Source organism: Coregonus clupeaformis, unplaced genomic scaffold (assembly GCF_020615455.1).
Source record: "Coregonus clupeaformis isolate EN_2021a unplaced genomic scaffold, ASM2061545v1 scaf1621, whole genome shotgun sequence".
Taxonomy (NCBI): domain Eukaryota; kingdom Metazoa; phylum Chordata; class Actinopteri; order Salmoniformes; family Salmonidae; genus Coregonus; species Coregonus clupeaformis.
The window spans coordinates 92228-117998 of record NW_025535075.1 but is presented as its reverse complement, the minus strand read 5'-3'; the positions used below and the strand labels follow the sequence as shown (position 1 = coordinate 117998).

The following is a 25771-nucleotide window of genomic DNA, read 5'->3' as shown; positions in this document are numbered from 1 at the left end:
CCTAGCAGACCTCCTCCCCTCATTCTCTAGACAAAGTAGACATAGACACCAAATTATTCTGGCCTGTTTTCCCATGTTCACCATGACACCCACCACGGCACAGTGGACAGTAGAGCTGATCTGGTTCTTACACATGGACTGTGATGGTGAATCATATCAGATTGTGGAGAAGCCAACTTGACAGCTTCTCCTGACCCAGCCTCAACACTCCTATCAGTGCCCTCTCTGACCTCTCTCCCCCTCTCGTACCAGTCTCTTCTGCAACACTGAGTGAGAGCTTTACTGACCTCTTTCAAGTTCTGTCTCAGTCTCTCCATTTCTCCATCCTTCTCCTTCATCTGTCTATTCTTCTCTCCTCCATCTGTCTGCTGAACTCCCTCTGCATCTTTGTCTGTGAGATCATGATGTTCCTCTGTAACTCAGGTAGTACTATCTTCATCAGGTTTCTCTCTCTCTGTCAACTCTGACCTCTTCTTCATAGTTCTCCATCATCTCCTATCTCCAGTCTGTTTCTCCTCCATCTCTCTCCTCTCATCCTCTTTTTTTCTTAAATCTCTCCAGCTTTTTCCATCTCCCTCCTATCAAACTTTTTTCTCAGCCCTTCTCCAGCTCCCTTTTCCTCCCCTCATCCCTCTCTTCTTTCACCTGTCATCTTCCAGCTCAGTGGTTCTTTCACTGAGTGTTCTGATATCTCCTTCTTATGTTCCTGGATCACTCCCCCTATCTTCTTCTAAGCGAGTCCTGCAACTCCTTCTGAAACCTATCTCTCACCTCTCTCCTCCCTCTGTTTCCTCTCCCTCTTTCTCCCTCTGGATCTTTCCCTCCATCTCTCTGACCTGGTCTTCTGACTCCCGGGTAGGTCTGACTGCTGTAGAATCTCTCTCTGTTTCCTGCCACCACCTCCTCTACCTGCTCCAGCGCTCTGGGACCTGAGTGCCACGTGGCCCTGTCCTTGGGCTGCTGAGGACGTAGGTACTCTGCTCCCACATTTCTTACAAGCTGCTGGAGGTCCTGACTCCCTGCTTGGAGAAACTCCTCAATGCTCTGCTCTTTCAGGCCATCAGCATGGGTGAATAGAATCAACAAAGTGGTGTCCCCAACAACCCCCCCCAAACATCTCCTCTGTCTCTCTCCAGCATTCCCCTCTCTCCTCCCCCGTGGAGGGCTCCACTGCTACGACCAGGAGGAAGGCGTGGGGGTCCTGGGGCAGAGCCAGACGGACCACAGCCCCACACCCTGTCTCATCTCATCCAGGAGAGCCCAGGACAGAACCAGTCTGGGAGTGTCCACTCAGCACTCAACCGTCTCCCCAGACACGTCCCCCTCTCTCCTCTTACTCCTCTGGGGTCACTGCAGAGGGGCTGGCCTGGGCCCCGGAACTCCTCTCTGCCAAGACGGTGTTTCCCTGCTGCACTCCTCCCAGCCCCCAGTCCTCCCCAGCAGCACCAGTCCCAGCTCAGACACACTGGGAGACACTGGGGAGTCTGGGCACAAGGCTGCTCTCTCCTCCTACTGCAACACAACACAACACACAGCACTGTTCAACACACTGACTCTCTGGATAATGTACAACACAGTTAATATCTATAATGTAAGCTACATCTATAACTCACTTTCAGAGGATTTAACTCATGTGGGCTAATTTCTCCTCTCAGTGGAAGTGTGGGGGTCTGTACCGGAGGTCTCTCCTCCCACTGTAACACAACATAGAGAACTGGTCAACATACTGTTTCATCAGTGACATATTTGAACATCATAGTATACACAAACAACAAAATACATTACACATCATAGTGAACTATAGATTATTGAGAAAATAGAGAATATCAAGATTGACGACAGTTTGAGGCAACATTGATAACTCACTAAGTGAAGGATGGTCCACTATAGACTAGAAACAGCAGGAGAAAGCAGGACAATATTGATAACTCTGACTATATGGAGGACCATCCATGCTGTGTCTCCTCCTGACTGGGAGTATGGAACCTGTATCTGAGTGTCTCCATGTTCTAAAACAATGGGGCATAACATCCATTTATAATGGGAACATTTACTCGGTAACATGAAGGCACATAGACCTACTTAAGGGTAGTTCTGGGTTTCTCTGAAATGTTAATGTTAAGTATCACATATCTCACTCACCAGTCATCTGGGCTGGAGTGTCTCCCTTCTCAGTCTCTCTAGTTCAGTCTTCTACATCACATATCTCATGAGCTGAATAGGCCACAAAAGGAAGACTAACATCTGAATTCTATGTTAAAGACTTTAGACAGAAATAAGGATGTAGAGAGGAAAGTATGAGAATGATGTAAAACAATATTCCCAATCTCCAGAGGGAGAGTCTACAATAACCCGAGAATTGAGGCGTGGCACTGTAGACTAAATATGTGGCAATGGCTGTAATAATCTTTACCCAGTTCCGTATTTTCATTGTTGACATCCTCCACTTGTTTGTCTCTGCCTTTAACTGCTTCTCTCTCTCCTCTAGTAGTTTATCTTTCTCTTCTAGTTCCCGCCTTTTTTAGCTCCATATTGCCATTTTTCCTCCTGGTAGTTTGTCCCTCTCTTCCAGTAGTATGTCTTTCTCCTAGTTTTGTGGTTCCTGGGTCCTCTAGTTGAAGGGCATTCTTTTCCTGCAGTGACTCCGTTCTCTACTTGGCTGTTCTTGTCCCGCAGGTTCTTTTCTCTCAGTGACTTCTAGTTGAATGTCTCTTTCATCCTTTAGTTGCGTTTTCTTTCTGTTCCAGTTGGCTTTTCTTCTCTTCTAATAGTTTATTCTCTGTCCCATTGTCTGGCTCTTTCTTTTCAGTAGTCTCTCTTTCTTACTCAAATATACATCCAGTCTATGGCTTTTCTATGACGGTCTTTTTCTGTGTATTTTTCGTCTTTTGTCTTCTATTTCAACCTTCTTCTCTTTATTGGCATCGTGTTTCTTTCTCACTTAGCGGTTATCATCCAGCTGGTTGTCTTTCTCCTCTAGTTGTTTTACCATCTCATCTCTTAATATTGTCTTTTAATTCTCTTTTCTGTTTTCAACTCTGAGAGAAAGCAATTAAATATTATTGGACTTGTTATGTTACTACCAAATAATTCAGTAAATCACTAGTATGCCTATAACCACATTATGAATTTGATGGAGGAAAAAGTGTGTTGAATAATTGCTTTGCTAGCCACAGTTAGTCTGACGCTGAACCATAATCACCTTGATTTATGACTATTTGAGCAGTCATTCCAAATGAATAGTCGGAAAGAAAGAATAACATCACTAGCGCCCCGAACCAACTCTTTCCTTCAGACTTCTCAACATTTTGTCTCAACAGCTGATTCCTCCCTTTCAATCTTCAGTCTCGGTCTCATGCTGAAATATTGAACTGAGACATGGTTAAAAGAGAGGTGAGATTTGTCTCAGACGACATCACGATACAGAACAAATCCATCACGATGCTTCTTAGCCTCCCCATGTGTGAAGCAAGCCACGATTCAGATGGTTACTTAATTAGAATGATTTTTACAGGTTATTGACCATCCTGATCAAATTATTGTTTTCATAGATAACTGCAGCACTGGGTCATTTATGGCAGAAACACTGAATATTGTGAATACATGGTGGTTCTATGGAATAGGAAACTCAGCAAAAAAAAGAAACCGTCCTCTCACTGTCGAACCTCGTGCGTTTATTTTCAGCAAACTTAAATGTGTAAATATTGCAGAATGAACATAACAAGATTCAACAACTGAGACATAACCTGAACAAGTTCCAAGCAGACATGTGACTAACAGAAATGGAAGTTAAGTGTCCTTGAACAAAGGAGGGGTCAAAATCAAAAGTAACAGTAAGTATCTGGTGGCCACGCAGCTGCATTAAGTACTGGTGTCTCCTCTTCATGGACTGCACCGGTTTCTCAGTTCTTGCTGTGAGATGTTACCCTCTTCCACCAACCACCTACAAGTTCCCGGACATTTCTGGGGGAATCCTCCCTATCCCCTCACCCTCGATCCACCAGGGTTCCAGATGTGCTAAATCCGGGATTGAGATCGCTCTTCGTTGACCAGGCAGAACACTGACATTCCTGTCTTTTTGAGAATCACGCACAGAACGAGTAGTATGGCTGGTGGTATTGTCATGTGGAAGGTCAACAGGATGAGCCTGCAGGAAGGGTACCAACCATGAGGGAGGAGGATGTCTTCCTTACGCAAAGCGTTGAGATTGCCTGCAATGACAACAAGCTCAGTCCGATGATGCTGTGACACACCGCCAGACCGGACCTCCTCCACCTCCAAATCATCCGCTCCAGAGTACAGGCCCTCGAATCGCTCATTCCCACGATAACGAAATCCAACATCACCCGTTCCTGGTGAGAACAAAAACATTACTCACAGTGAACAGCACTTTTTGCAAGTCCTGTCTGGGCCAGTGACGCGTGGGATTTTATGCCCATAGGCGACACGTTGTTACCAATGATGTCTGGTGAGGTCCTGCCTTACAACAGGCCTACAATTCCTCAGTCCAGCCTCTCTCAGCCTGTTGCTGAAACAGTCTGAGCACTGATGGAGGGATTGTGCGTTTCTGATGTAACTCCGGGCAGTTGTTGTTTCTGCTAAGCACCTGTACCTGTCCCGCGGGTGTGATGTTCGGATGCACCGATCCTGTGCAGTGTTGTTACACGTGTTCTGCCACTGCGACGGACGATCAGCTGTCCGTCCTGTCTCCCACTGTGCGCTGTCTTAGGGCCTCTCAGTACAGACATTGCAATTTATTGCCCTGGCCACATCTGCAGTCCTAATGCCTCCTTGCAGCATGCCTAAGGCACGTTCACGCAGAATGAGCAGGGACCTGGGCATCTTTGTTTTGGTGTTTTTTTCAGAGTCAGTAAAAGGCCTCTTTAGTGTCTCAAGTTTTCAAACTGCTGACCTTAATTGCCTACCGTCTGTAAGCTGTTAGTGTCTCTGACCATTCCACAGAGTGCATGTTCATTATGTTTACTGGTTAATTGAACAGCATGGGAAACAGGTTTAAACTCCCCACAATGAAAATCTGTGAGAGTTATTTGGATTTTTACGAATTATCTTTGAAAGAACAGGGTCCTGAAAAAGGGGCTGTTCTTTTTTGCTGAGTTTTACAACTCAGTATAATTTCAAGAACATACCCTATACATCACAATCCAACCTACCTTGAGAGAACATTTGGGGAGAGTAATGATAAATCCAAAGAACTGATTGAATTTGTAGCCTTGAAGACACCTGCTGTTCACAAGGCCTGTACCAATTCATAGTATCAGATTAACACTCTGGTCTTTTTCTTTGTCTTGTTTAATAGGTTGTCAATGTAAAGAAAACAGACAAATAAGTAATCACTCACGGTCTTCAGATCATCCATTATCCAAGATGGAGAGTCATGAATAATGATCATGCTAAAACAAAATGCATTAGTTATAATTGCTCATAGAATTTCCTGTCTCATTACATCATTCAATGAAATACCATACACATCATATTGAAGACAGCTGTTCACATCACATTCATTACAAATGTACATCTAGGGAAAGGATGTAATCAGTGCTACTATGTGAGCAGCCTTAGAATGTCTGAATGCGCTATATTAGGACATCAAACTGAATTCAAGCTGATTCCGTGCTAATTTTGGAGTGGGAAATGTTGAGATCTACGACAGATATATTGTGGGGAGGGCTATGAAATGTTGAACTATATGGCAGATATATTGTGAGGGCTATGTGAAATGTTGAACTATAGGCATATATATTGTTGGAGGGCTATGTGAAATGTTGAGCTATGGCACATATATATTGTTGGAGGGCTAGGTATTGCTCCTGATCAGCCATTTTCCAAGATGGAGAGTAATGAATAATGATAATATATAACAAAATGTATGGAGTTATTACAGTTACATTCAATCCAATTTCTGTCACATTACATTATTCCATCAAATACACATATATCGTATTGCAATGACTGTTCATCACATTCATTACAATGTACATCTAGGGGAAAGGATGAATCAGTGCTACAGCAGTCTGATAATGACTGAATGCTTCATACTAGGACATTCAAGCTGAATTCAAGCTGATTCCATTCTCATCTTGGTGTGTGAATTGTTGAGCTCTACGGCAGATACAGTTGAAGTCGAAGTTTACAACACCTTAGCCAAATACATTCAAACTCAGTTTCACAAGGTTCCTGACAGCTTTAATGCTAGTAAAAACTCCCTGTCTTAGGTCAGTTAGGATCACCACTTTATTTTAAGAATGTGGAAATGTCAGAATAATAGCAAGAGATAATTATTTATTTCAGCTTTTCTTTCTTTCATCACATTCCCAGTGGGTCAGAAGTTTATATACACTCAATTAGTATTTGGTAGCATTGCCTTTAAATTGTTTAACTGCCGTCAAACGTTTGGGTAGCCTTCACAAGCTTCCCACAACCCAGTTGGGTGAATGGCCACATTCCTCCTGACAGAGCTGGTGTAACTGAGTCAGGTTTGTGAGGCCTCCTTGCTCGCACACGCCTTTTCAGTTCTGGCCCTACAAATGTTCTATAGGATTCGGTCAGGGCTTTGGTGTATGCCACCCAATACCTTGAATTTGTTGTCCTGGAACCATTTTGTTGACAACTTGGAAGTAGCTTTGGTTCATTGTCCATTTGGAAGACCCATTTGACCAATGCTTTAACTGCCTGACTGATGCCTTGAGATAGGCCTTCAATATATCCACATCAATTTTCCTTCTTCATGATGCCATCTATTTTGTGAAGTGCACCAGTCCCTCGCAGCAAAGCACCCCATCCACAGCATGATGCTGCCACTCCCGTGCTTTATGGTTGGGATGGTTTCTCGGCTTGCAAGCAACCCCTTTTTCCCAAACATAACAATGGACATTATGGCGAAACAGTTCTATTTTGTTTCATCAGACCAGAGTGACATTTCTCCAAAAGTAAATATTTGTCCCCATGTGCAGTTGCAAACCAAAGTCTGGCTTTTTTATGGCGGTTTTGGAGCAGTGGCTTCCTTGTTGAGCGCCTTTCAGGTTATACGATATAGTACTGGTTTTCACTGTGGATATAGATACTTTTGTACTTGTTTCCTCCAGCATCTTCACAAGGTCCTTTAATGTTGTTCTGGGATTGATTTGCACTTTTCGCACCAAAGTACGTTAACTCTAGGAGATAGAACGCGTCCTTCCTGAGCGGTATAGCCTCGTGATTCCATGGTGTTTATACTTGCGTACTATTGTTTGTACAGATGAACGTGGTACCTTCAGGCACGTTTTGAAATTGCTCCCAAGGATGAACTAGACTTGTGGAGGTCTAGACATTGTTTTCTGAGGTCTTGGCTGATTTCCTTTTGATTTTACCATGATGTCAAGCAAAGAGGCACTGAGTTTGAAGGTAGGCCTTGAAATACATCCACAGGTACACCTCAGTTGACTCAAATGATGTCAATTTGCCTATCAGAAGCTTCTAAACCATGACATCATTTTCTGAATTTCAACTGGCAAAGGCACAGTCAACTTAGTGTATGTAAACTTCGGACCCACTGGAATTGTGATACAGTGAATTATAAGTGAAATAATCTGTCTGTAAACAATTGTTGGAAAAATTACTGGTGTCATGCACAAAGTAGATGTCCTAACCGACTTGCCAAAACTATGGTTTGTTAACAAGAAATTTGTGGAGTGGTCAAAGATCGACTTTTAATGACTCAACCTAAGTGAATGTAAACTTCGACTCAACTGTATATTGTGGGAGGGCTATGTGGAAAATGTTGAGATCTATGGTAGATATATTGTGGGAGGGCTATGGAAATGTTGAGCTATATGGCATATATATTGTTGGAGGGCTATAGTATTGCACTCCTGATCATCCATTATCCAAGATGGAGAGTGATGAATAATGATCATGTAAAACAGAATGCATGAGTTAATATTGTTCATTGAATTTCTGTCTCATTACATAACTTCATGAAAAATCATACATCATATTGAAATGACTGTTCATCACATTCATTACTAATGTACACTCTAGGGAATGGGATGTAAGCAGTGCTACTATGTGAGAAGTCTGAAATTACTGAATGCCTTCATACTGTGACATCAAGCTGAATTCAAGCTGTTCCATTTTAAGGTGTTAATTGTTGAGCTCTTTATGAGAATATTGTGGGAGGGCTATGTGAAATGTTGAACTATGATGGCATATATATTGTTGGAGGGCTACTGGTATTTCTCCTGATCATCCATTATCCAAGATGGAGGGTAATGAATAATGATCATGTATAACAAAATGTAAGAGTTATTACAGTTACATTCAATCTAATTTCTGTCACATTACATTATTCAATCAAATACCACACATCATACTGCAATGACTGTTCAACACATTCATTAACCTAATGAGCATCTAGAGAAAGGATAATCAGTGCTACTATGTCAGCAGTCTTAGAATGTCCTGAATGCTTCATACTAGGGACATCAAGCTGAATTCAAGCTGATTCCATTTTCATTTTGAGTGTGAATTGCTGAGCTCTATGGCAGATATATTGTGGGGATGACTATGGTATGTAATTTCAGGATAAATTCGAAGAATATATACACATCATAATCCAACCTACATTGAGAACATTTGGGGAGAGTAATATAAATCTAAAGAAACGATTTAATTCGTAGCCTGAAGAAGACACCTGCTGTTCACAAGGCCTGTACTTATTCAAGTATCAGATTAACACTCTGCTGTTCTTTGTCTTGTCTTATTGGTTGTCAATAACCAAAAAAGACAAATAATTACTCACCGCAACTGATCAACCATTGTTCAAGATGGAGATTCATGAATAACCTGATCATAAAAACAGAATGGAGTTAATATTGTTCATTGAATTTCTGTCTCGACTACATAACTCATGAAATATCATACATCATATTGGAATGACTGTTCATCACATTCATCACTAATGCACATCTAGAGGAAAGGATGTAATCAGTGCTACTATAGCAGTCTGAGAATTACTGAATGCTTCATACTGTGACATCAAGCTGAATTCAAGCTGTTCCATTTTGTGGCAATTTCTGGTGTTCGAATTGTTGAAGCTCTATGTTGCAGAAATATTGTGGGAGGGCTATGGTTATGAAATTCAGGATAATTTGAAGAACATACCTATACATCATAATCCAACCTACCTTGTAAGAACATTTGAAGAGAGAGTATTGATAAATGTAAAGAAACTGAATTAATTTGCAGCCTTAAAGACACACGCATGTTCACAAGGCCTGTCACTTATTCATAGTATCAGATCTTAACATTCTGGTCTGTTCTTTTGTCTTATCTTTATTAAGTTGTCAATAAACAAAAAAAGACAAACAAGTACAAATTACACGTGATAATCCATTATCCAAGATGGAGAGTCATGAATAATGATCATGTAAAACAGAATGCATTAGTTATTACCTGTTCATTGAATTTCTGTCTCATTACATACTCCTGTAGTGGGCGCAGTGGTCTAAGGCACGCATCGCGATAACTTGCCAGCTAGAGATCCTGGTTTGAATCCAGGCTCCTGTTGCAGCCGCCGCGACCGGAGACTCATGGGCGGCGCAAATTGGCGGCGTCGTCAGGGGAGGGAATGGCCGGCGGGGATGCAAGCTCAGTTGATAGAGCGATGGCGTTCGCGCCAGGTTGTGGGTTCGATTCACACGGGGGCCAGTATAAAAAAATTAATGGTATTCTACTAATTGTAAGTCGCTTCTGAATAAGAGCGCTGTTAAATGACTAAAATGTAAATGTAAGGATAATTTATTGAAATACTCATACATCATATTGGAATGACTGTTCATCACATTAATTACTAACGTACATCTAGGGAAAGGGATGCGAAGCAGTGCTAGATGTAGAGCAGACGAGAATGACTGAATGCTTCATACCTATGAACTTCCAAGCAATGTTCCATTTTTAATTTTGGTGTGTGAATTGTTCCGAGCTCTATGGCAGATATATTCTGGGAGGGCTATGGGAAATGATGAGCTCTGGCAGATATATTGTGGGAGGGCTATGGCAATGTGGAACCTATATTGCTTATATATTATTGGAGGGCTATGGTATTTCTCCTGATCATCCATTATCCAAGATGGAGAGTAAATACAAGCATCATGTATAACAAAAATTGTAAGTTATTACAGTTACATTCAATCTAATTCTGTCACATTACATTATTCAATCAAATATACCACACTATTATCACTTTAGCCAATTAGTTCAACATGCCCATTCATATACTAATGTACATCTAGAGAAAGGGATGTAATCTGTGCTACTATGTCCAGCAGTCTTAGAATGTCTGAATGCTTCATACACTAGGACATCAAGCTGAATTCAAGTTGATTCCATTTTAATTTTGGAGTGTGAATGCTGAGCTCTATGTGGAACATATATCATTGGAGACTATGGTATGTAAATTCAGGATAAATTGAAGAATATCTATACATGTCATAATCCAACCTACCTTGAGAACATTTGGAGAGAGATATTGATAAATCTAAAGAAACAGATTTAATTTGTAGCCTTGAAGAAGACACACTGCTGTTCGCAAAGTCTGTATATTTATCAGATGTTCTGGTCTTTTCTTTGTCTTTCACCTTTATAGGTTTGTCAATAAACAAAAATACATAAGAAAATTTCCTCTCGGTCTTCAGATCATCCATTATCCAAGATGGAGAGTCATGAATAATGATCATGTAAAACAGAATGCATTAGTTATTATTGTTCATTTGAATTTCTGTCTCATTACATAATTTAATGAAATCTGCATACATCATATTGGAATGACTGTTCATCTCATTAATTACTAACGTACATCTATGAAAGGGATGTAAGCAGTTTACTATGTGAGCAGTCTGAGAATGACTGGATAGCTTCATGTACTATGACATCAAGCTGAATTCAAGCTGTTCCATTTTTAATTTTTGATTGTGAATTGTTTGAACTCTATGGAGATATATTGTTAGGAGGGCTATGTGAAATGTTGTGAAACTCTAATGAATATATTGTGGGAGTGGCTATGGTATTTCTCCTGATCATCCATTATCCAAGATGGAGGGCCAATGAATAATGATCATGCTATAAATGTATGAAGTTAATACTAAGTTACATTCAATCTAATTTCTGTCACATTACATTATTCAATCAAATACACATCATACTGCAATGACTGTTCAACACATTTCATTACTAATGCTTATCTAGAGAAAGGATGTAATCAGTGCTACTATGTCAGCTAGTCTTAGAATGTCTCTAGAATGCTTCATACTAGGACATCGAGCGAATTCAAGCTGATTCCATTTTTAATTTTGAGTGTGAATTGCTGAGCTCTATGGCAGATATATTGTGGGAGGACTATGTTATGTAAATTTAGGATAAAATTGGAAGTATATAGCATATTAATCCAACCTGTAGAACATTTGGGGAGAGTAATGATAAATCTAAAAACTGATTTAATTGTAGCCTTGAAGACGACACACTGCTGTTCACAAGGCCTTACTTATTCATAGTAATAGTTCAACCCTCTCGTCTTTTCTTTGTCTTGTCTTATTGGATTTGTCAATCAACAAAAAAGACAAATAAGTAATACTCACCCGCAACTGATCAAACATTGTTCAAGATGGAGATTCATGAATAATGATCATGTAAAACAGAATGCATGAAGTTAATATTGTTCATTGAATTTCTGTCTCATTACATAACTTCATGAAATATCATACATCATATTGGAATGTTTGTTTCATCACATTCATTACTAATAATTTACATCTAGGGAAAGGATGTAATCAGTGCTACTATGTCAGCAGTCTCAGAGAATTACCTGAATGCTTCCTACCTATGACATCAAGCTGATTTCAAGGTTAACCATTTTAATTTTGGTGTGCGAATTTGTTGAGCTCTATGCAGAAGATACGGGAGGAAGCTATGTTATTAAATTCAGAGTAATTTGAAGAACATCTATACGCATCATAATCCCAACCTACCTTGAGAACATTTTGAAGAGAATATTGATAAATGTAAAAGAAACTGAATTAATTTGTAGCCTTGAAGAAATAACAAACTGCTGTTCACAAGGCCTGTACTTATTCATAGTATCAGATTAACACTCTGGTCTTTTCTTTGTCTTGTGTTATAGGTTGTCAATAAACAAAAAGACAAATAAGTAATTACTCACGTCTTCCTGATAATCCATTATCCCAAGATGGAGAGTCACGAATAATGTATCATGTAAAACAGAATGCATTAGTTATTATTGTTCATTGAATTTCTGTCTCATTTCATAATTTAATGAAAAATATCATATTGGAATGACTGTTCATCACATTCATTACTAATGTACATCTAGGGAAAGGGATGTAATCAGTGCTACTAATGTCAGCAGTCTTAGAATGTCTGAATGCTTTATACTATGACACTCAAGCTGAATTCAAGCTGATTCCATTTTAATTCTGAGTGTGAATTACGCCTTGATAAGTTCCTTTCCTGAGGATGGCTCACCCCTCACAGTTCTGGGGGATTTCAACCTCCTACGTCTACATTTGACTCATTTCTCTCTGCCTCCTTCTTTCCACTCCTCTCCTCTTTTGACCTCACCCTCTCACCGTCACCCCTACTCACAAGGCAGGCAATATCGCCCGACCTCATCTTTACTAGATGCTGTTCTTCTACTAATCTCACTGCAACTCCTCAAGTCTCCGACCACTACTTTGTATCCCTTTTCTTTACATTTGAGTCATTTAGCAGGACGCTCTTATCCAGAAGCATTACAGGAACAATTAGGGTTAAGTGCCTTGCACTCAAGGGCACATCGACAGATTTTCTCACCTAGTCGGCTCGGGGATTAGAGTGTGACCAGCGACCCTTCGGTTACTGGCACAACGCTCTTAACCACTAAGCTCTACGAGCTTCTCTCTCCCTCTCCTCCAACACTACTCACTCTGCTCTACACAGATGGGGTAATGCGCCGTCGCAACCTTCGCTCTCTCTCTCCCTTTCTCTCTCCTCTTCCATCCTTTCATCTCTTCCCTCTGCTCAATCCCCTTCTCCCTCCAATCTCCTGATTCTGCCTCCTCAACCCTCCTCTCCTCCCTTTCTGCATCCTTTGACTCTCTCGAGCTGGGCATCTCGCGCGGCTCACTCTTGGATTGCGTCCCTACCTGACCAGTCGCTCCTACCAAGTGGCGTGGCGAGAAGCTGTCTCCGTTCACCACGTGCTCTCACCACTGGTGTCCCCCAGGGCTCAGTTCTAGGCCCTCTCCCTATTCTCGCTATACACCAAGTCACTGTGGCTCTGTCATATCCTCACATGTAGCCTCTCCTATCATTGCCTACGCTTTGACGACACACAACTAATCTTCTCCTTTCCCCCTTCTGATAACCAGGTGGCGAATCGCATCTCTGCATGTCTGGCAGAAATATCAGAACGGCATGACGGATCACCACCTCAGCTGAACCTCGGCAAGACGGAGCTGCTCTTCCTCCGGGGGGACTGCCCGTTCCATGATCTCGCCATCACTGGGTTGACAACTCCGTTGTGTCCTCCCTGCCAGAGTGCGAAAGAGCCTTTGGCGTAACCCTGGACAACACCCTGTCGTTTCTCCGCTTAACATCAAGGCGGTGACCCGATCCTGTAGGTTCATGCTCTACAACATTCGGAGAGTATTTCGACCCTGCCTTACAGGAAGCAGCACAGGTCCTAATCCAGGCACTTGTCATCTCCCGTCTGGATTACTGCAACTCGCTGTTGGCTGGGCTCCCTGCCTGTGCCAGCTTAAACCCTACAACTCTCATCCAGAATGCCGCAGCCCATCTGGTGTTCAACCTTTCCCAAGTTCTCTCCACGTTAACCCGCTCCTCCACCTCCACTGGCTTCGGCAGTTGAAGCTCGCATCTACGCAAGACCGTGGTGCTTGCCTCACGGAGCTGTGAGGGAACGGCACCTCCGTGCACTCTGGCTCTGATAAGTCCCTACCACCCAAAACGAGGGCACTGCGTTCATCCACCTCTGGCCTGCTGGCTCCCTACGCTTCTGCGGAAGCATGGTTCCCCTCAGCCCAGTCAAAACTGTTCGCTGCTCTGTCACCAATGGTGGAACAAGCTCCCTCACGACGCCAGACAGCGGAGTCACTCACCACCTTCCGGAGACATTTGAAACCCCGTCTTTAAGGAATACCTGGGATAGGATAAAGTAATCCTTCTACCCCCCCCCTCCTTATTTACTCCAACCCCCTCAAAAAATACAAAAAGAAAAAAAAAGAAAAAGAAAAGAAAAATTAGATTTAAAAAATAAAAACATTGTAAAGTGGTTATCCCACTGGCTATAATGAATGCCTATTTGTAAGTAAGCTCTGGATAAGAGCGTCTGCCTAAATGACGTAAATGTAAATGTAAAAGGTAAATGTAAATGTAAAATGTAAATGTATGTAAATTCAGGATAATTTGAAGAACATCTATACATCATAATACAACCTACCTTGAGAACATTTGAAGAGAGTATTGATAAATGTAAAGAAACTGAATTAATTTGGAGCCTTGAAGACACACTGCTGTTCACAAGGCCTGTACTTCTTTATAGTATCAGATTAACACTCTGGTCTGTTCTTTGTCTTGTCTTATTAGTTGTCAATAAACAAAAAGACAAATAAGTAATACTCACGTTTTCCTGATAATCCATTATCCAAGATGGAGAGTCGCGAATAATGATCTGTAAAACAGAATGGATTAGTTATTATTGTTCATTGAATTTCTGTCTCTATTACATAATTTAATGAAATACCATACATCATATTGGAATGACTGTTCATCACATTAATTACTAACGTACATCTAGTGAAAGGGATGTAAGTGCTATATGTGAGCAGTCTAAGAATGACTGAATGCTTCGATACTATGACATCAAGCTGAATTCAAGCTGTTCCATTTTAATTTTGGTGTGTGAATTGTTGAGCTCTATGGCAGATATATTGTGGGAGGGCTATGTGAAATGTTGAGCTCTATGGCAGATATATTGTGGGAGGAGCTATGTGAAATGTTGAGCTCTATGGCAGATATATTGTGGGGAGGACTATGGTATGTAAATTCAGGATAAATTGAAGAATATCTATACATCATAATCCAACCTACCTTGAGAACATTTGGGAGAGTAATGATAAATCTAAAGAAACTGATTTAATTTGTAGCCTTGAAGAAGACACACTGCTGTTCACAAGGCCTGTACTTATTCATAGTATCAGATTAACACTCTGGTCTGTTCTTTGTCTTGTCTTATTGGTTGTCAATAAACAAAAAGACAAATAAGTAATTACTCACCCGCAACTGATCAACCATTGTTCAAGATGGAGATTCATGAATAATGATCATGTAAAACAGAATGCATGAGTTAATATTGTTCATTGGATTTCTGTCTCATTACATAACTTCATGAAATATCATACATCAAATTGGAATGACTGTTCATCACATTCATTAGTAATGTACATCTAGGGAAAGGGATGTAATCAGTGCTACTATGTGAGCAGTCTGAGAATTACTGAGATGCTTCATACTGTGACATCAAGCTGAATTCAAGCTGTTCCATTTTAATTTTGGTGTGCGGATTGTTGAGCTCTATGGCAGATATATTGTGGGAGGGCTATGGTATGTAAATTCAGGATAATTTGAAGAACATCTATACATCATAATCCAACTTACCTTGAGAACATTTGAAGAGATTATTGATAAATGTAAAAGAAACTGAATTAATTTGGAGCCTTGAAGACACACTGCCTTGTTCACAAGGCCTGTACTTCTTTATAGTATCAGATTAACACTCTGGTCTTTTCTTTGTCTTGTCTTATTGGTTGTCAATAAACAAAAAGACAATTAAGTAATTACTCACGTTTTTCCTGATAATCCATTATCCAAGATGGAGAGTCATGAATAATGATCATGTAAAACAGAATGGATTAGTTATTATTGTTCATTGAATTTCTGTCTCATTACATAATTTAATGAAATATCATACATCATATTGGAATGACTGTTCATCACATTCATTACTAATGTACATCTAGGGAAAGGGATGTAATCAGTGCTACTATGTGAGCAGTCTGAGAATAACTGAATGCTTCATACTGTGACATCAAGCTGAATTCAAAGCTGTTCCATTTTAATTTTGGTGTGCGTGTTGAGCTCTATGGCAGATATATTGTGGGAGGGCTATGTGAAATATTGAACTATATGGCATATATATTGTTGGAGGGCTATGGTATTTCTCCTGATCATCCATTATCCAAGATGGAGAGTAATGAATAATGATCATGTATAACAAAATGTATGAGTTATTACAGTTACATTCAATCTCATTTCTGTCACATTACATTATTCAATCAAATACCACACATCATACAGCAATGACTGTTCAACACATTCATTACTAATGTACATCTAGAGAAAGGGATGTAATCAGTGCTACTATGTCAGCAGTCTTAGAATGTCTGAATGCTTCATACTAGGACATCATGCTGAAATCAAGCTGATTCCATTTTAATTTTGAGTGTGAATTGCTGAGCTCTATGGCAGATATATTGTGGGAGGACTATGGTATGTAAATTCAGAATAAATTGAAGAATATCTATACATCATAATCCAACCTACCTTGAGAACATTTGGGGAGAGTAATGATAAATCTAAAGAAACTGATTTAATTTGTAGCCTTGAAGAAGACACACTGCTGTTCACAAGGCCTGTACTTATTCATAGTATCAGATTAACACTCTGGTCTTTTCTTTGTCTTGTGTTATTGGTTGTCAATAAACAAAAAAGACATAAGTAATTACTCACGGACTTCAGATCATCCATTATCCAAGATGGAGAGTCATGAATAATGATCATGTAAAACAGAATGCATTAGTTATTATTGTTCATTGAATTTCTGTCTCATTACATAATTTAATGAAATACCATACATCATATTGGAATGACTGTTCATCACATTAATTACTAACGTACATCTAGGGAAAGGGATGTAAGCAGTGCTACTATGTGAGCAGTCTGAGAATGACTGGAATGCTTCATACTATGACATCAAGCTGAATTCAAGCTGTTCCATTTTAATTTTGGTGTGTGAAATGTTGAGCTCTATGGCAGATATATTGTGGGGAGGACTATGGTATGTAAATTCAGGATAAATTTAAGAATATCTATACATCATAATCCAACCTACCTTGAGAACATTTGGGGGAGAGTAATGATAAATCTAAAGAAACTGATTTAATTTGTAGCCTTGAAGAAGACACACTGCTGTTCACTAAGGCCTGTACTTATTCATAGTATCAGATTAACACTCTGGTCTGTTCTTTGTCTTGTCTTATTGGTTGTCAATAAACAAAAAAGACAAATAAGTAATTACTCACCATAACTGATCAACCATTGTTCAAGATGGAGATTCATGAATAATGATCATGTAAAACAGAATGCATGAGTTAATATTGTTCATTGAATTTCTGTCTCATTACATAACTTCATGAAATATCATACATCATATTGGAATGACTGTTCATCACATTCATTACTAATGTACATCTAGGGAAAGGGATGTAATCAGTGCTACTATGTGATCAGTCTGAGAATTACTGAATGCTTCATACTGTGACATCAAGCTGAATTCAAGCTGTTCCATTTTAATTTTGGTGTGCGATTGTTGAGCTCTATGGCAGAAATATTGTGGGAGGACTATGGTATGTAAATTCAGGATAATTTGAAGAACATCTATACATCATAATCCAACCTACCTTGAGAACATTTGAAGAGAGTATTGATAAATCTAAAGAAACTGAATTAATTTGGAGCCTTGAAGACACACTGCTGTTCACAAGGCCTGTACTTCTTTATAGTATCAGATTAACACTCTGGTCTTTTCTTTGTCTTGTCTTATTAGTTGTCAATAAACAAAAAAGACAAATAAGTAATTACTCACGTCTTCCTGATAATCCATTATCCAAGATGGAGAGTCATGAATAATGATCATGTAAAACAGAATGCATTAGTTATTATTGTTCATTGAATTTCTGTCTCATTACATAATTTAATGAAATATCATACATCATATTGGAATGACTGTTCATCAAATTCATTACTAATGTACATCTAGGGAAAGTGATGTAATCAGTGCTACAATGTCAGCAGACTTAGAATGTCTGAATGCTTCATACTAGGACATCAAGCTGAATTCAAGCTGTTCCATTTTAATTTTAGGTGTGTGAATTGTTGAGCTCTATGGCAGATATATTGTGGGAGGGCTATGTGAAATGTTGAGCTCTATGGCAGATATATTGTTGGAGGGCTATGGTATTGCTCCTGATCATCCATTATCCAAGATGGAGAGTAATGCATAATGATAATGATTAACAAATTGTATGAGTTATTATAGTTACATTCAATCTAATTTCTGTCACATTACATTATTCAATCAAATACCACATCATACTGCAATGACTGTTCAACACATTCATTACTAATGTCATCTAGGGAAAGGGATGTAAGCAGTGCTACTATGTGAGCAGTCTGAGAATGACTGAATGCTTCATACTAGGACATCAAACTGAATTAGAGCTGATTCCGTGTTACTTTTGGAGTGTAAAATGTTGAGCTCTATGGCATATATTTTGTGGGAGGGCTATGGTATGTAAATTCAGGATAATTTGAAGAACATCTATACATCCTAATCCAACCTATCTTGAGAACATTTGGGGAGAGTATCTATTAATGTAAAGAAACTGATTTAATTTGTAGCCTTGAAGAAGACACATTGTTTTTCACAAGGCTTGTACTTATTCATGGTATCAGATTAACATTCTGGTCTGTTCTTTTGTCTTGTGTTATTGGTTGTCAATAAACAAAACAGACAAATAAGTAATTACTCACCAAAAAACTGATCATCAATTATCCAAGATGGAGAGTCATGTAATGATAATGTAAAACAGAATGCATGAGTCATTATTGTTCATTGAATTTCTGTCTCATTACATAACTTCATGAAATATCATACATCATATTGGAATGACTGTTCATCACATTAATTACTAATGTACATATGGGGAAAGGGATGTAATCAGTGCTACTATGTGAGCAGTCTGAGAATGACTGAATGCTTGATACTGTGACATCAAGCTGAATTCAAGCTGTTCCATTTTAATTTTGGTGTGCGAATTGTTGAGCTCTATGGCAGATATATTGTGGGAGGGCTATGTGAAACATTGAGCTCTATGGCAGATATATTGTGGGAGGGCTATGTGAAATGTTGAGCTCTATGGCAGATATATTGTGGGAGGGCTATGTGAAAATTTGAACTATATGGCATATACAGTGGGGAAAAGTATTTAGTCAGCCACCAATTGTGCAAGTTCTCCACTTAAAAGATGAGAGAGGCCTGTAATTTTCATCATAGGTACACGTCAAATATGACAGACAAATTGAGGGAAAAAATCCAGAAAATCACATTGTAGGATTTTTAATGAATTTATTAGCAAATTATGGTGGAAAATAAGTATTTGGTCACCTACAAACAAGCAAGATTTCTGGCTCTCACAGACCTGTAACTTCTTCTTTAAGAGGCTCCTCTGTCCTCCACTCGTTACCTGTATTAATGGCACCTGTTTGAACTTGTTATCAGTATAAAAGACACCTGTCCACAACCTCAAACAGTCACACTCCAAACTCCACTATGTCCAAGACCAAAGAGCTGTCAAAGGACACCAGAAACAAAATTGTAGACCTGCACCAGGCTGGGAAGACTGAATCTGCAATAGGTAAGCAGCTTGGTTTGAAGAAATCAACTGTGGGAGCAATTATTAGGAAATGGAAGACATACAAGACCACTGATAATCTCCCTCGATCTGGGGCTCCACGCAAGATCTCACCCCGTGGGGTCAAAATGATCACAAGAACGGTGAGCAAAAAATCCCAGAACCACACGGGGAGACCTAGTGAATGACCTGCAGAGAGCTGGGACCAAAGTAACAAAGCCTACCATCAGTAACACACTACGCCGCCAGGGACTCAAATCCTGCAGTGCAGACGTGTCCCCCTGCTTAAGCCAGTACATGTCCAGGCCCGTCTGAAGTTTGCTAGAGTGCATTTGGATGATCCAGAAGAGGATTGGGGAGAATGTCATATGGTCAGATGAAACCAAAATATAACTTTTTGGTAAAAACTCAACTCGTCGTGTTTGGAGGACAAAGAATACTGAGTTGCATCCAAAGAACACCATACCTACTGTGAAGCATGGGGGTGGAAACATCATGCTTTGGGGCTGTTTTTCTGCAAAGGGACCAGGATGACTGATCCGTGTAAAGGAAAAGAATGAATGGGGCCATGTATCGTGGAGATTTTGAGTGAAAACCTCCTTCCATCAGCAAGGTTATTGAAGATGAAAGCGTGGCTGGTTCTTTTCAGCATGACAATGATCCCAAACACACCGCCCGGGCAACGAAGGAGTGGCTTCGTAAGAAGCATTTCAAGGTCCTGGAGTGGCCTAGCCAGTCTCAGATCTCAACCCCATAGAAAATCTTTGGAGGGAGTTGAAAGTCCGTATTGCCTCAGCGACAGCCCCAAAACATCACTGCTCTAGAGGAGATCTGCATGGAGGAATGGGCCAAAATTCCAGCAACAGTGTGTGAAAACCTTGTGAAGACTTACAGAAAAAGTTTGACCTGTGTCATTGCCAACAAACGGTAGATAACAAAGTATTGAGAAAAAATTACAGGCCTCTCTCATCTTTTTAAGTGGGAGAACTTGCACAATTGGTGGCTGACTAAATACTTTTTTTCCCCACTGTATATTGTTGGAGGGCTATGGTATTGCTCCTGATCATCCATTATCCAAGATATGAGTAATGAATAATGATAATGTATAACAAAATGTATGAGTTATTACAGTTACATTCAATCTAATTTCTGTCACATTACATTATTCAATCAAATACCACACATCATAATGCAATGATTGTTCAACACATTCATTACTAATGTACATCTAGGGAAAGGGATGTAATCAGTGCTACTATGTGAGCAGTCTAAGAACGTCTGAATGATTCATACTAGGACATCAAACTGAATTAGAGCTGATACCGTGTTAATTTTGGAGTGTAAAATGTTGAGCTCTATGGAAGATATTTTGTGGGAGGGCTATGGTATGTAAATTCAGGATAATTTGAAGAACATCTATATATCATAATCCAACCTACTTTGAGAACATTTGGGGAGAGTATTGATAAATGTAAAGAAACTGATTTAATTTGTAGCCTTGAAGAAGACACACTGCTGTTCACAAGGCCTGTACTTATTCATAGTATCAGATTAACACTCTGGTCTTTTCTTTGTCTTGTGTTATAGGTTGTCAATAAACAAAAAAGACATAAGTAATTACTCACCGTCTTCAGATCATCCATTATCCAAGATGGAGAGTCATGAATAATGATCATGTAAAACAGAATGCATTAGTTATTATTGTTCATTGAATTTCTGTCTCATTTCATAATTTAATGAAATACCATACATCATATTGGAATGACTGTTCATCACATTAATTACTAACGTACATCTAGGGAAAGGGATGTAAGCAGTGCTACTATGTGAGCAGTCTGAGAATGACTGAATGCTTCATACTATGACATCAAGCTGAATTCAAGCTGTTCCATTTAAATGTTGGTGTGTGAATTGTTGAGCTCTATGGCAGATATATTCTGGGAGGGCTATGTGAAATGTTGAGCTCTATGGCAGATATATTGTGGGAGGGCTATGGTATGTAAATTCAGGATAATTTGAAGAACATCTATATATCATAATCCAACCTACTTTGAGAACATTTGGGGAGAGTATTGATAAATGTAAAGAAACTGATTTAATTTGTAGCCTTGAAGAAGACACACTGCTATTCACAAGGCCTGCCCTTCTTTATAGTATCAGATTAACACTCTGGTCAGTTCTTTGTCTTCTGTTATTGGTTGTCAATAAACAAAAAAGACAAATAAGAAATTACACACGCATAGCTGATCATCCATTATCCAAGATGGAGAGTAATGAATAATGTGTTATTATCATTACCTTCAAATCACCATCTGTCACATTATCCAATCAAATACCATAGTGATTTGATATACATCAGGGGGGTATGGGTGTTCATCACATTCATTACTAATGAGAATCAAGGGACTTGACCAGTAATATTGGAATGCTTCAAATGATTTAGGACATCAAGCTCAAAACTCAGAGTGATTGTAATTTGCATTCTAACTTGTTGATATTCAGAATTCATCTAGTCTATTCATCTGTAACTCCTACCATGAACTCCTATCTACATGAGAAAGTAGAAGTGTTCTGTACAGGGAAAGAGACTGGTTGTTATTGTTGTTGTTTAGGTGTTTAGAAACATTACTGGAGTTATAGAACACTTACCTCTTCTGACCCTTAAACACACTGCATCCTCCTCCTTCTGTTCTCCATGGATGACCTGACATATGTAGACTCCATCATCTGACTCCCTGATGTCTTTCAGCCTCAGAGACACGTTGCCTCTCTCCAGCTCCTGGGTGATCAGACTCACTCTGCCCTCATAGCCACTCCTCTCTGTCACCTGGCCATTCTTATACAGGTAAATACACTCTGTCTCTTTAAACCACCTGATCGTCATGGCAACATCACTGGCCTCAGGTGAGAGGTGACAGGGGAGTGTGACATCTTCACCAACATCAGCCCTTACATGGTCTTCTGAGGTGAGTTTAAACTGAGCTGTTCAGAAAGAGAGAACATTTCTGGTTTAATGACCATCTGTGTCAGGGAAAACAAAATACTCTCAGTACATTTATAAACACAGCGGAATTAAAAACTACAATAGACATACAACAACCAGGACCATGTCAATTCTAAAATACAACATATACAATCCCAAAAAGACATATTCATTTGAAGGAAAATATATATATGTCATAGAAGAATGTGAATGCTACTATCTGGAATGATATTATCCCATTTGTTCCCAAATCTTTCCCAGACATGCCACTATGCAAATATTATGCCACTAGTATCCCTAACATGTAATCCATTTTGCTTATTTTTTCATTCATTGAAAAGTATGTACAAAATTGTGACATACAGTGCTCTGCTTATAATAAAATTAACAGATATTTGCTCCTATTCTTCAGCCTCAATATCTATAAACCTAGCCCACTTACCCACACACTTAAACTCAATGACCCACACACCCCAGCCCTGTTACCCCATTCCCTAACCCTAACACCTACATGACAATACCCTCAAATGTATACAATGAAGTACCGATACACCCATATTATAGCCCTAAGTGCCCTACTTGTTACTCAATACCACAGTTCCTTTGCCAATACACCTCATCCCTGTTACTTGCCAATCTCACCCCTGTTACCCACTTTCCTTAGGCCTTTATTCCCCAAGTCACCAACAGTAACCTATCCAGCTATTCGCTGCACCCCCCAACCCTGTTATTTGCATAAGTTAGTCCTGTGACCTCTCGACCTGTATACACAAAACATTTCATAGATAAACTCATAGTACAGTGGTATAACACATGTGCCCCAGCCCCATTCACTTTTTTCCTACCACAAAAGTTGTTGCCAGAAAGGATTTGAATGGGCAATAGACGTCCATCCAGACCCATTACCTGTATGAGCCTTGTGTATCCCTACACCCTATGACTCATATAAACCAGGTAAATCCATGGGCATACTCATATAGAACAGTCTACCCCAGTGCAAGAGACACTAAACAAACCTATTGACATTAAATATCAGTTAAAATATTATACTAATTCAGTTAATGGGTATATACATGGCAAATTCCCCCTGAAATAAGAAAATATGATGTTTTACAGTAAAAATCACTGATTTAAACATTAGTAAAGGCTAATGGATAATGGTAAAATCATCTGTAACATTTTGATCAAGTATATCAATAACCCAACTCAACTTCAATCTACTGAAAAAGTAAATAATCTGCTATGATTAAATATATAGAATAAATTAGAGACACTGTATTTTCCCATTGGTCAGAAATGTGTGGCAGGTAGCCTAGCGGTTAAGAGCGTTGGGACAGTAACCGAGACAGTCACTGGTTTGAATCCCTGAGCCAACTAGGTAACACATCTGTTGATGTGCCCTTGAGCAAGACACGTAATCCTAATTGCTACTGTAAATCGCTTCTGGATTAATAATTATATTTATTTGTTGATAAGAACAACTTTAACTTCTCTAGAGCATGTAAAGTACAAATGTTTTTTTTATTTATTCTGTATTGTGACTGATTGGATTAAATGGGTTTCATAATGAAAGGAGATGTTTGGAGGGAGAGGTCACTGTGGAGCAGTAGAGCTGTTTCTCACAGACACAAACTCAGCTATAACTCCTCATGTTCCTAACACATTTCATCCAGTGACACACATTTACACATAAAGAGAAATAAAACCACAAACACATTTTATTTTCAATAGTTGGTTTAGTACCGTTGTCCTTGATATGTGAAAGAAAAGCTCATAATGAATTCGAATATGGTGACTTACTATGAACTCTGGACTCTGCCATTTTCCCTGCAATAAAAAGAGAAAACATTCATATTCACATCATTACCACCATCTATTCATCAGATTCTCTCATTTTCTCAATCACACAGATAGAAACATCACTTCCTCTTTCTCCAGTCCTCGTTGTTTAAAAACAGGAATGTTGTGTTTAGTTTGGAAAGTGATATATACTGAGATCTCCTCTTACCTTTACTGGTCTTCACGTCCTCCACTTCAGATTAAAAACAGTTTCTTTAAATCCATAACCATTCTCTAATATTCCCTATATATGCATATATACACGTTTTACAGAACAATTTTCCCTCAGGCCTATACTGAGACAGAAATGTCAATTTCACCTTTGCACAGGCACTTGGGACTAAACTCCTCCCCCTTGCTTCTCTGCTTGTTAGATAACACAGCCACAAAGTCAGAATTGTCTATAGGCCTGTCGTAACATTTAATGAAAACAAAAATGTACATTTCTGGTCTTAATTTAAGTTTAAGGTTGCATAATGTTAGCAGTGTGGGTTAGGGTTAGGTTTAAAATCAGATTTTAAGAATATTAATTGTGGTCCCATGTGCTCAGTTGGTAGAGCATGGCGCTTGCAACAGCAGGGTTGTGGGTTCGATTCACACGGGGGACCAGTACTAAAAAAGTATGAAAATGTATGCACTCAATATTTTAGATTTCTCTCTGGATAAGAGCGTCTGCTAAAATGACTAAAATGTAAAAATGGGCAGGGTTTGTGACTTTGTTAACTAGCGTGACGACCATTAGAGGGATTATGCTATCATACAGCATGGTGCCCTCTTTTATGATCTTATCTCCAACCATATTTTAGTTAATCATCTCTAAATTCTAAAACTGTTTCAATTCAAATCAGAAGACAGATCCAGCCAGCAGATGGTAGTGATGGTCTTTAATTATAGTCATATTATCCTGAGCTGTAAAGATTTAACAGTGCGTATCAATATTAGCTTCTCTTATCTCTTTGGACCCATTCACATGAGTCCATGAGTGAAATAGATTCGATGACAGAAATAGTCCCAATGCTTTTCCATCCCCTGCTAACTAAAAGACTGTAGCTGACTGATGATAACTTCCTGTCTGAGAAGAGAGTATCATTGCCACCTGTTGGTCAATGTTGTGAATTTACAAATCAGA

General features: G+C 39.4%; 1 protein-coding gene across 1 annotated transcript; it reads right to left on the bottom strand.

The window, feature by feature from the left end:
- Positions 1–20835: 20835 nt before the first annotated feature.
- LOC123487299 (butyrophilin subfamily 1 member A1-like) lies at positions 20836–24905 on the bottom strand. Its single transcript, XM_045218515.1, has 4 exons — positions 24812–24905; positions 24604–24630; positions 22470–22802; positions 20836–21448 (listed from the first exon to the last, which is right to left on the bottom strand). The coding sequence occupies exons 2-4, from the start codon at positions 24623–24625 to the stop codon at positions 21438–21440; spliced, it is 366 nt and encodes a 121-aa protein (XP_045074450.1). The 5' UTR covers positions 24626–24630; positions 24812–24905; the 3' UTR covers positions 20836–21437.
- Between the last annotated feature and the right edge of the window lie 866 nt (positions 24906–25771).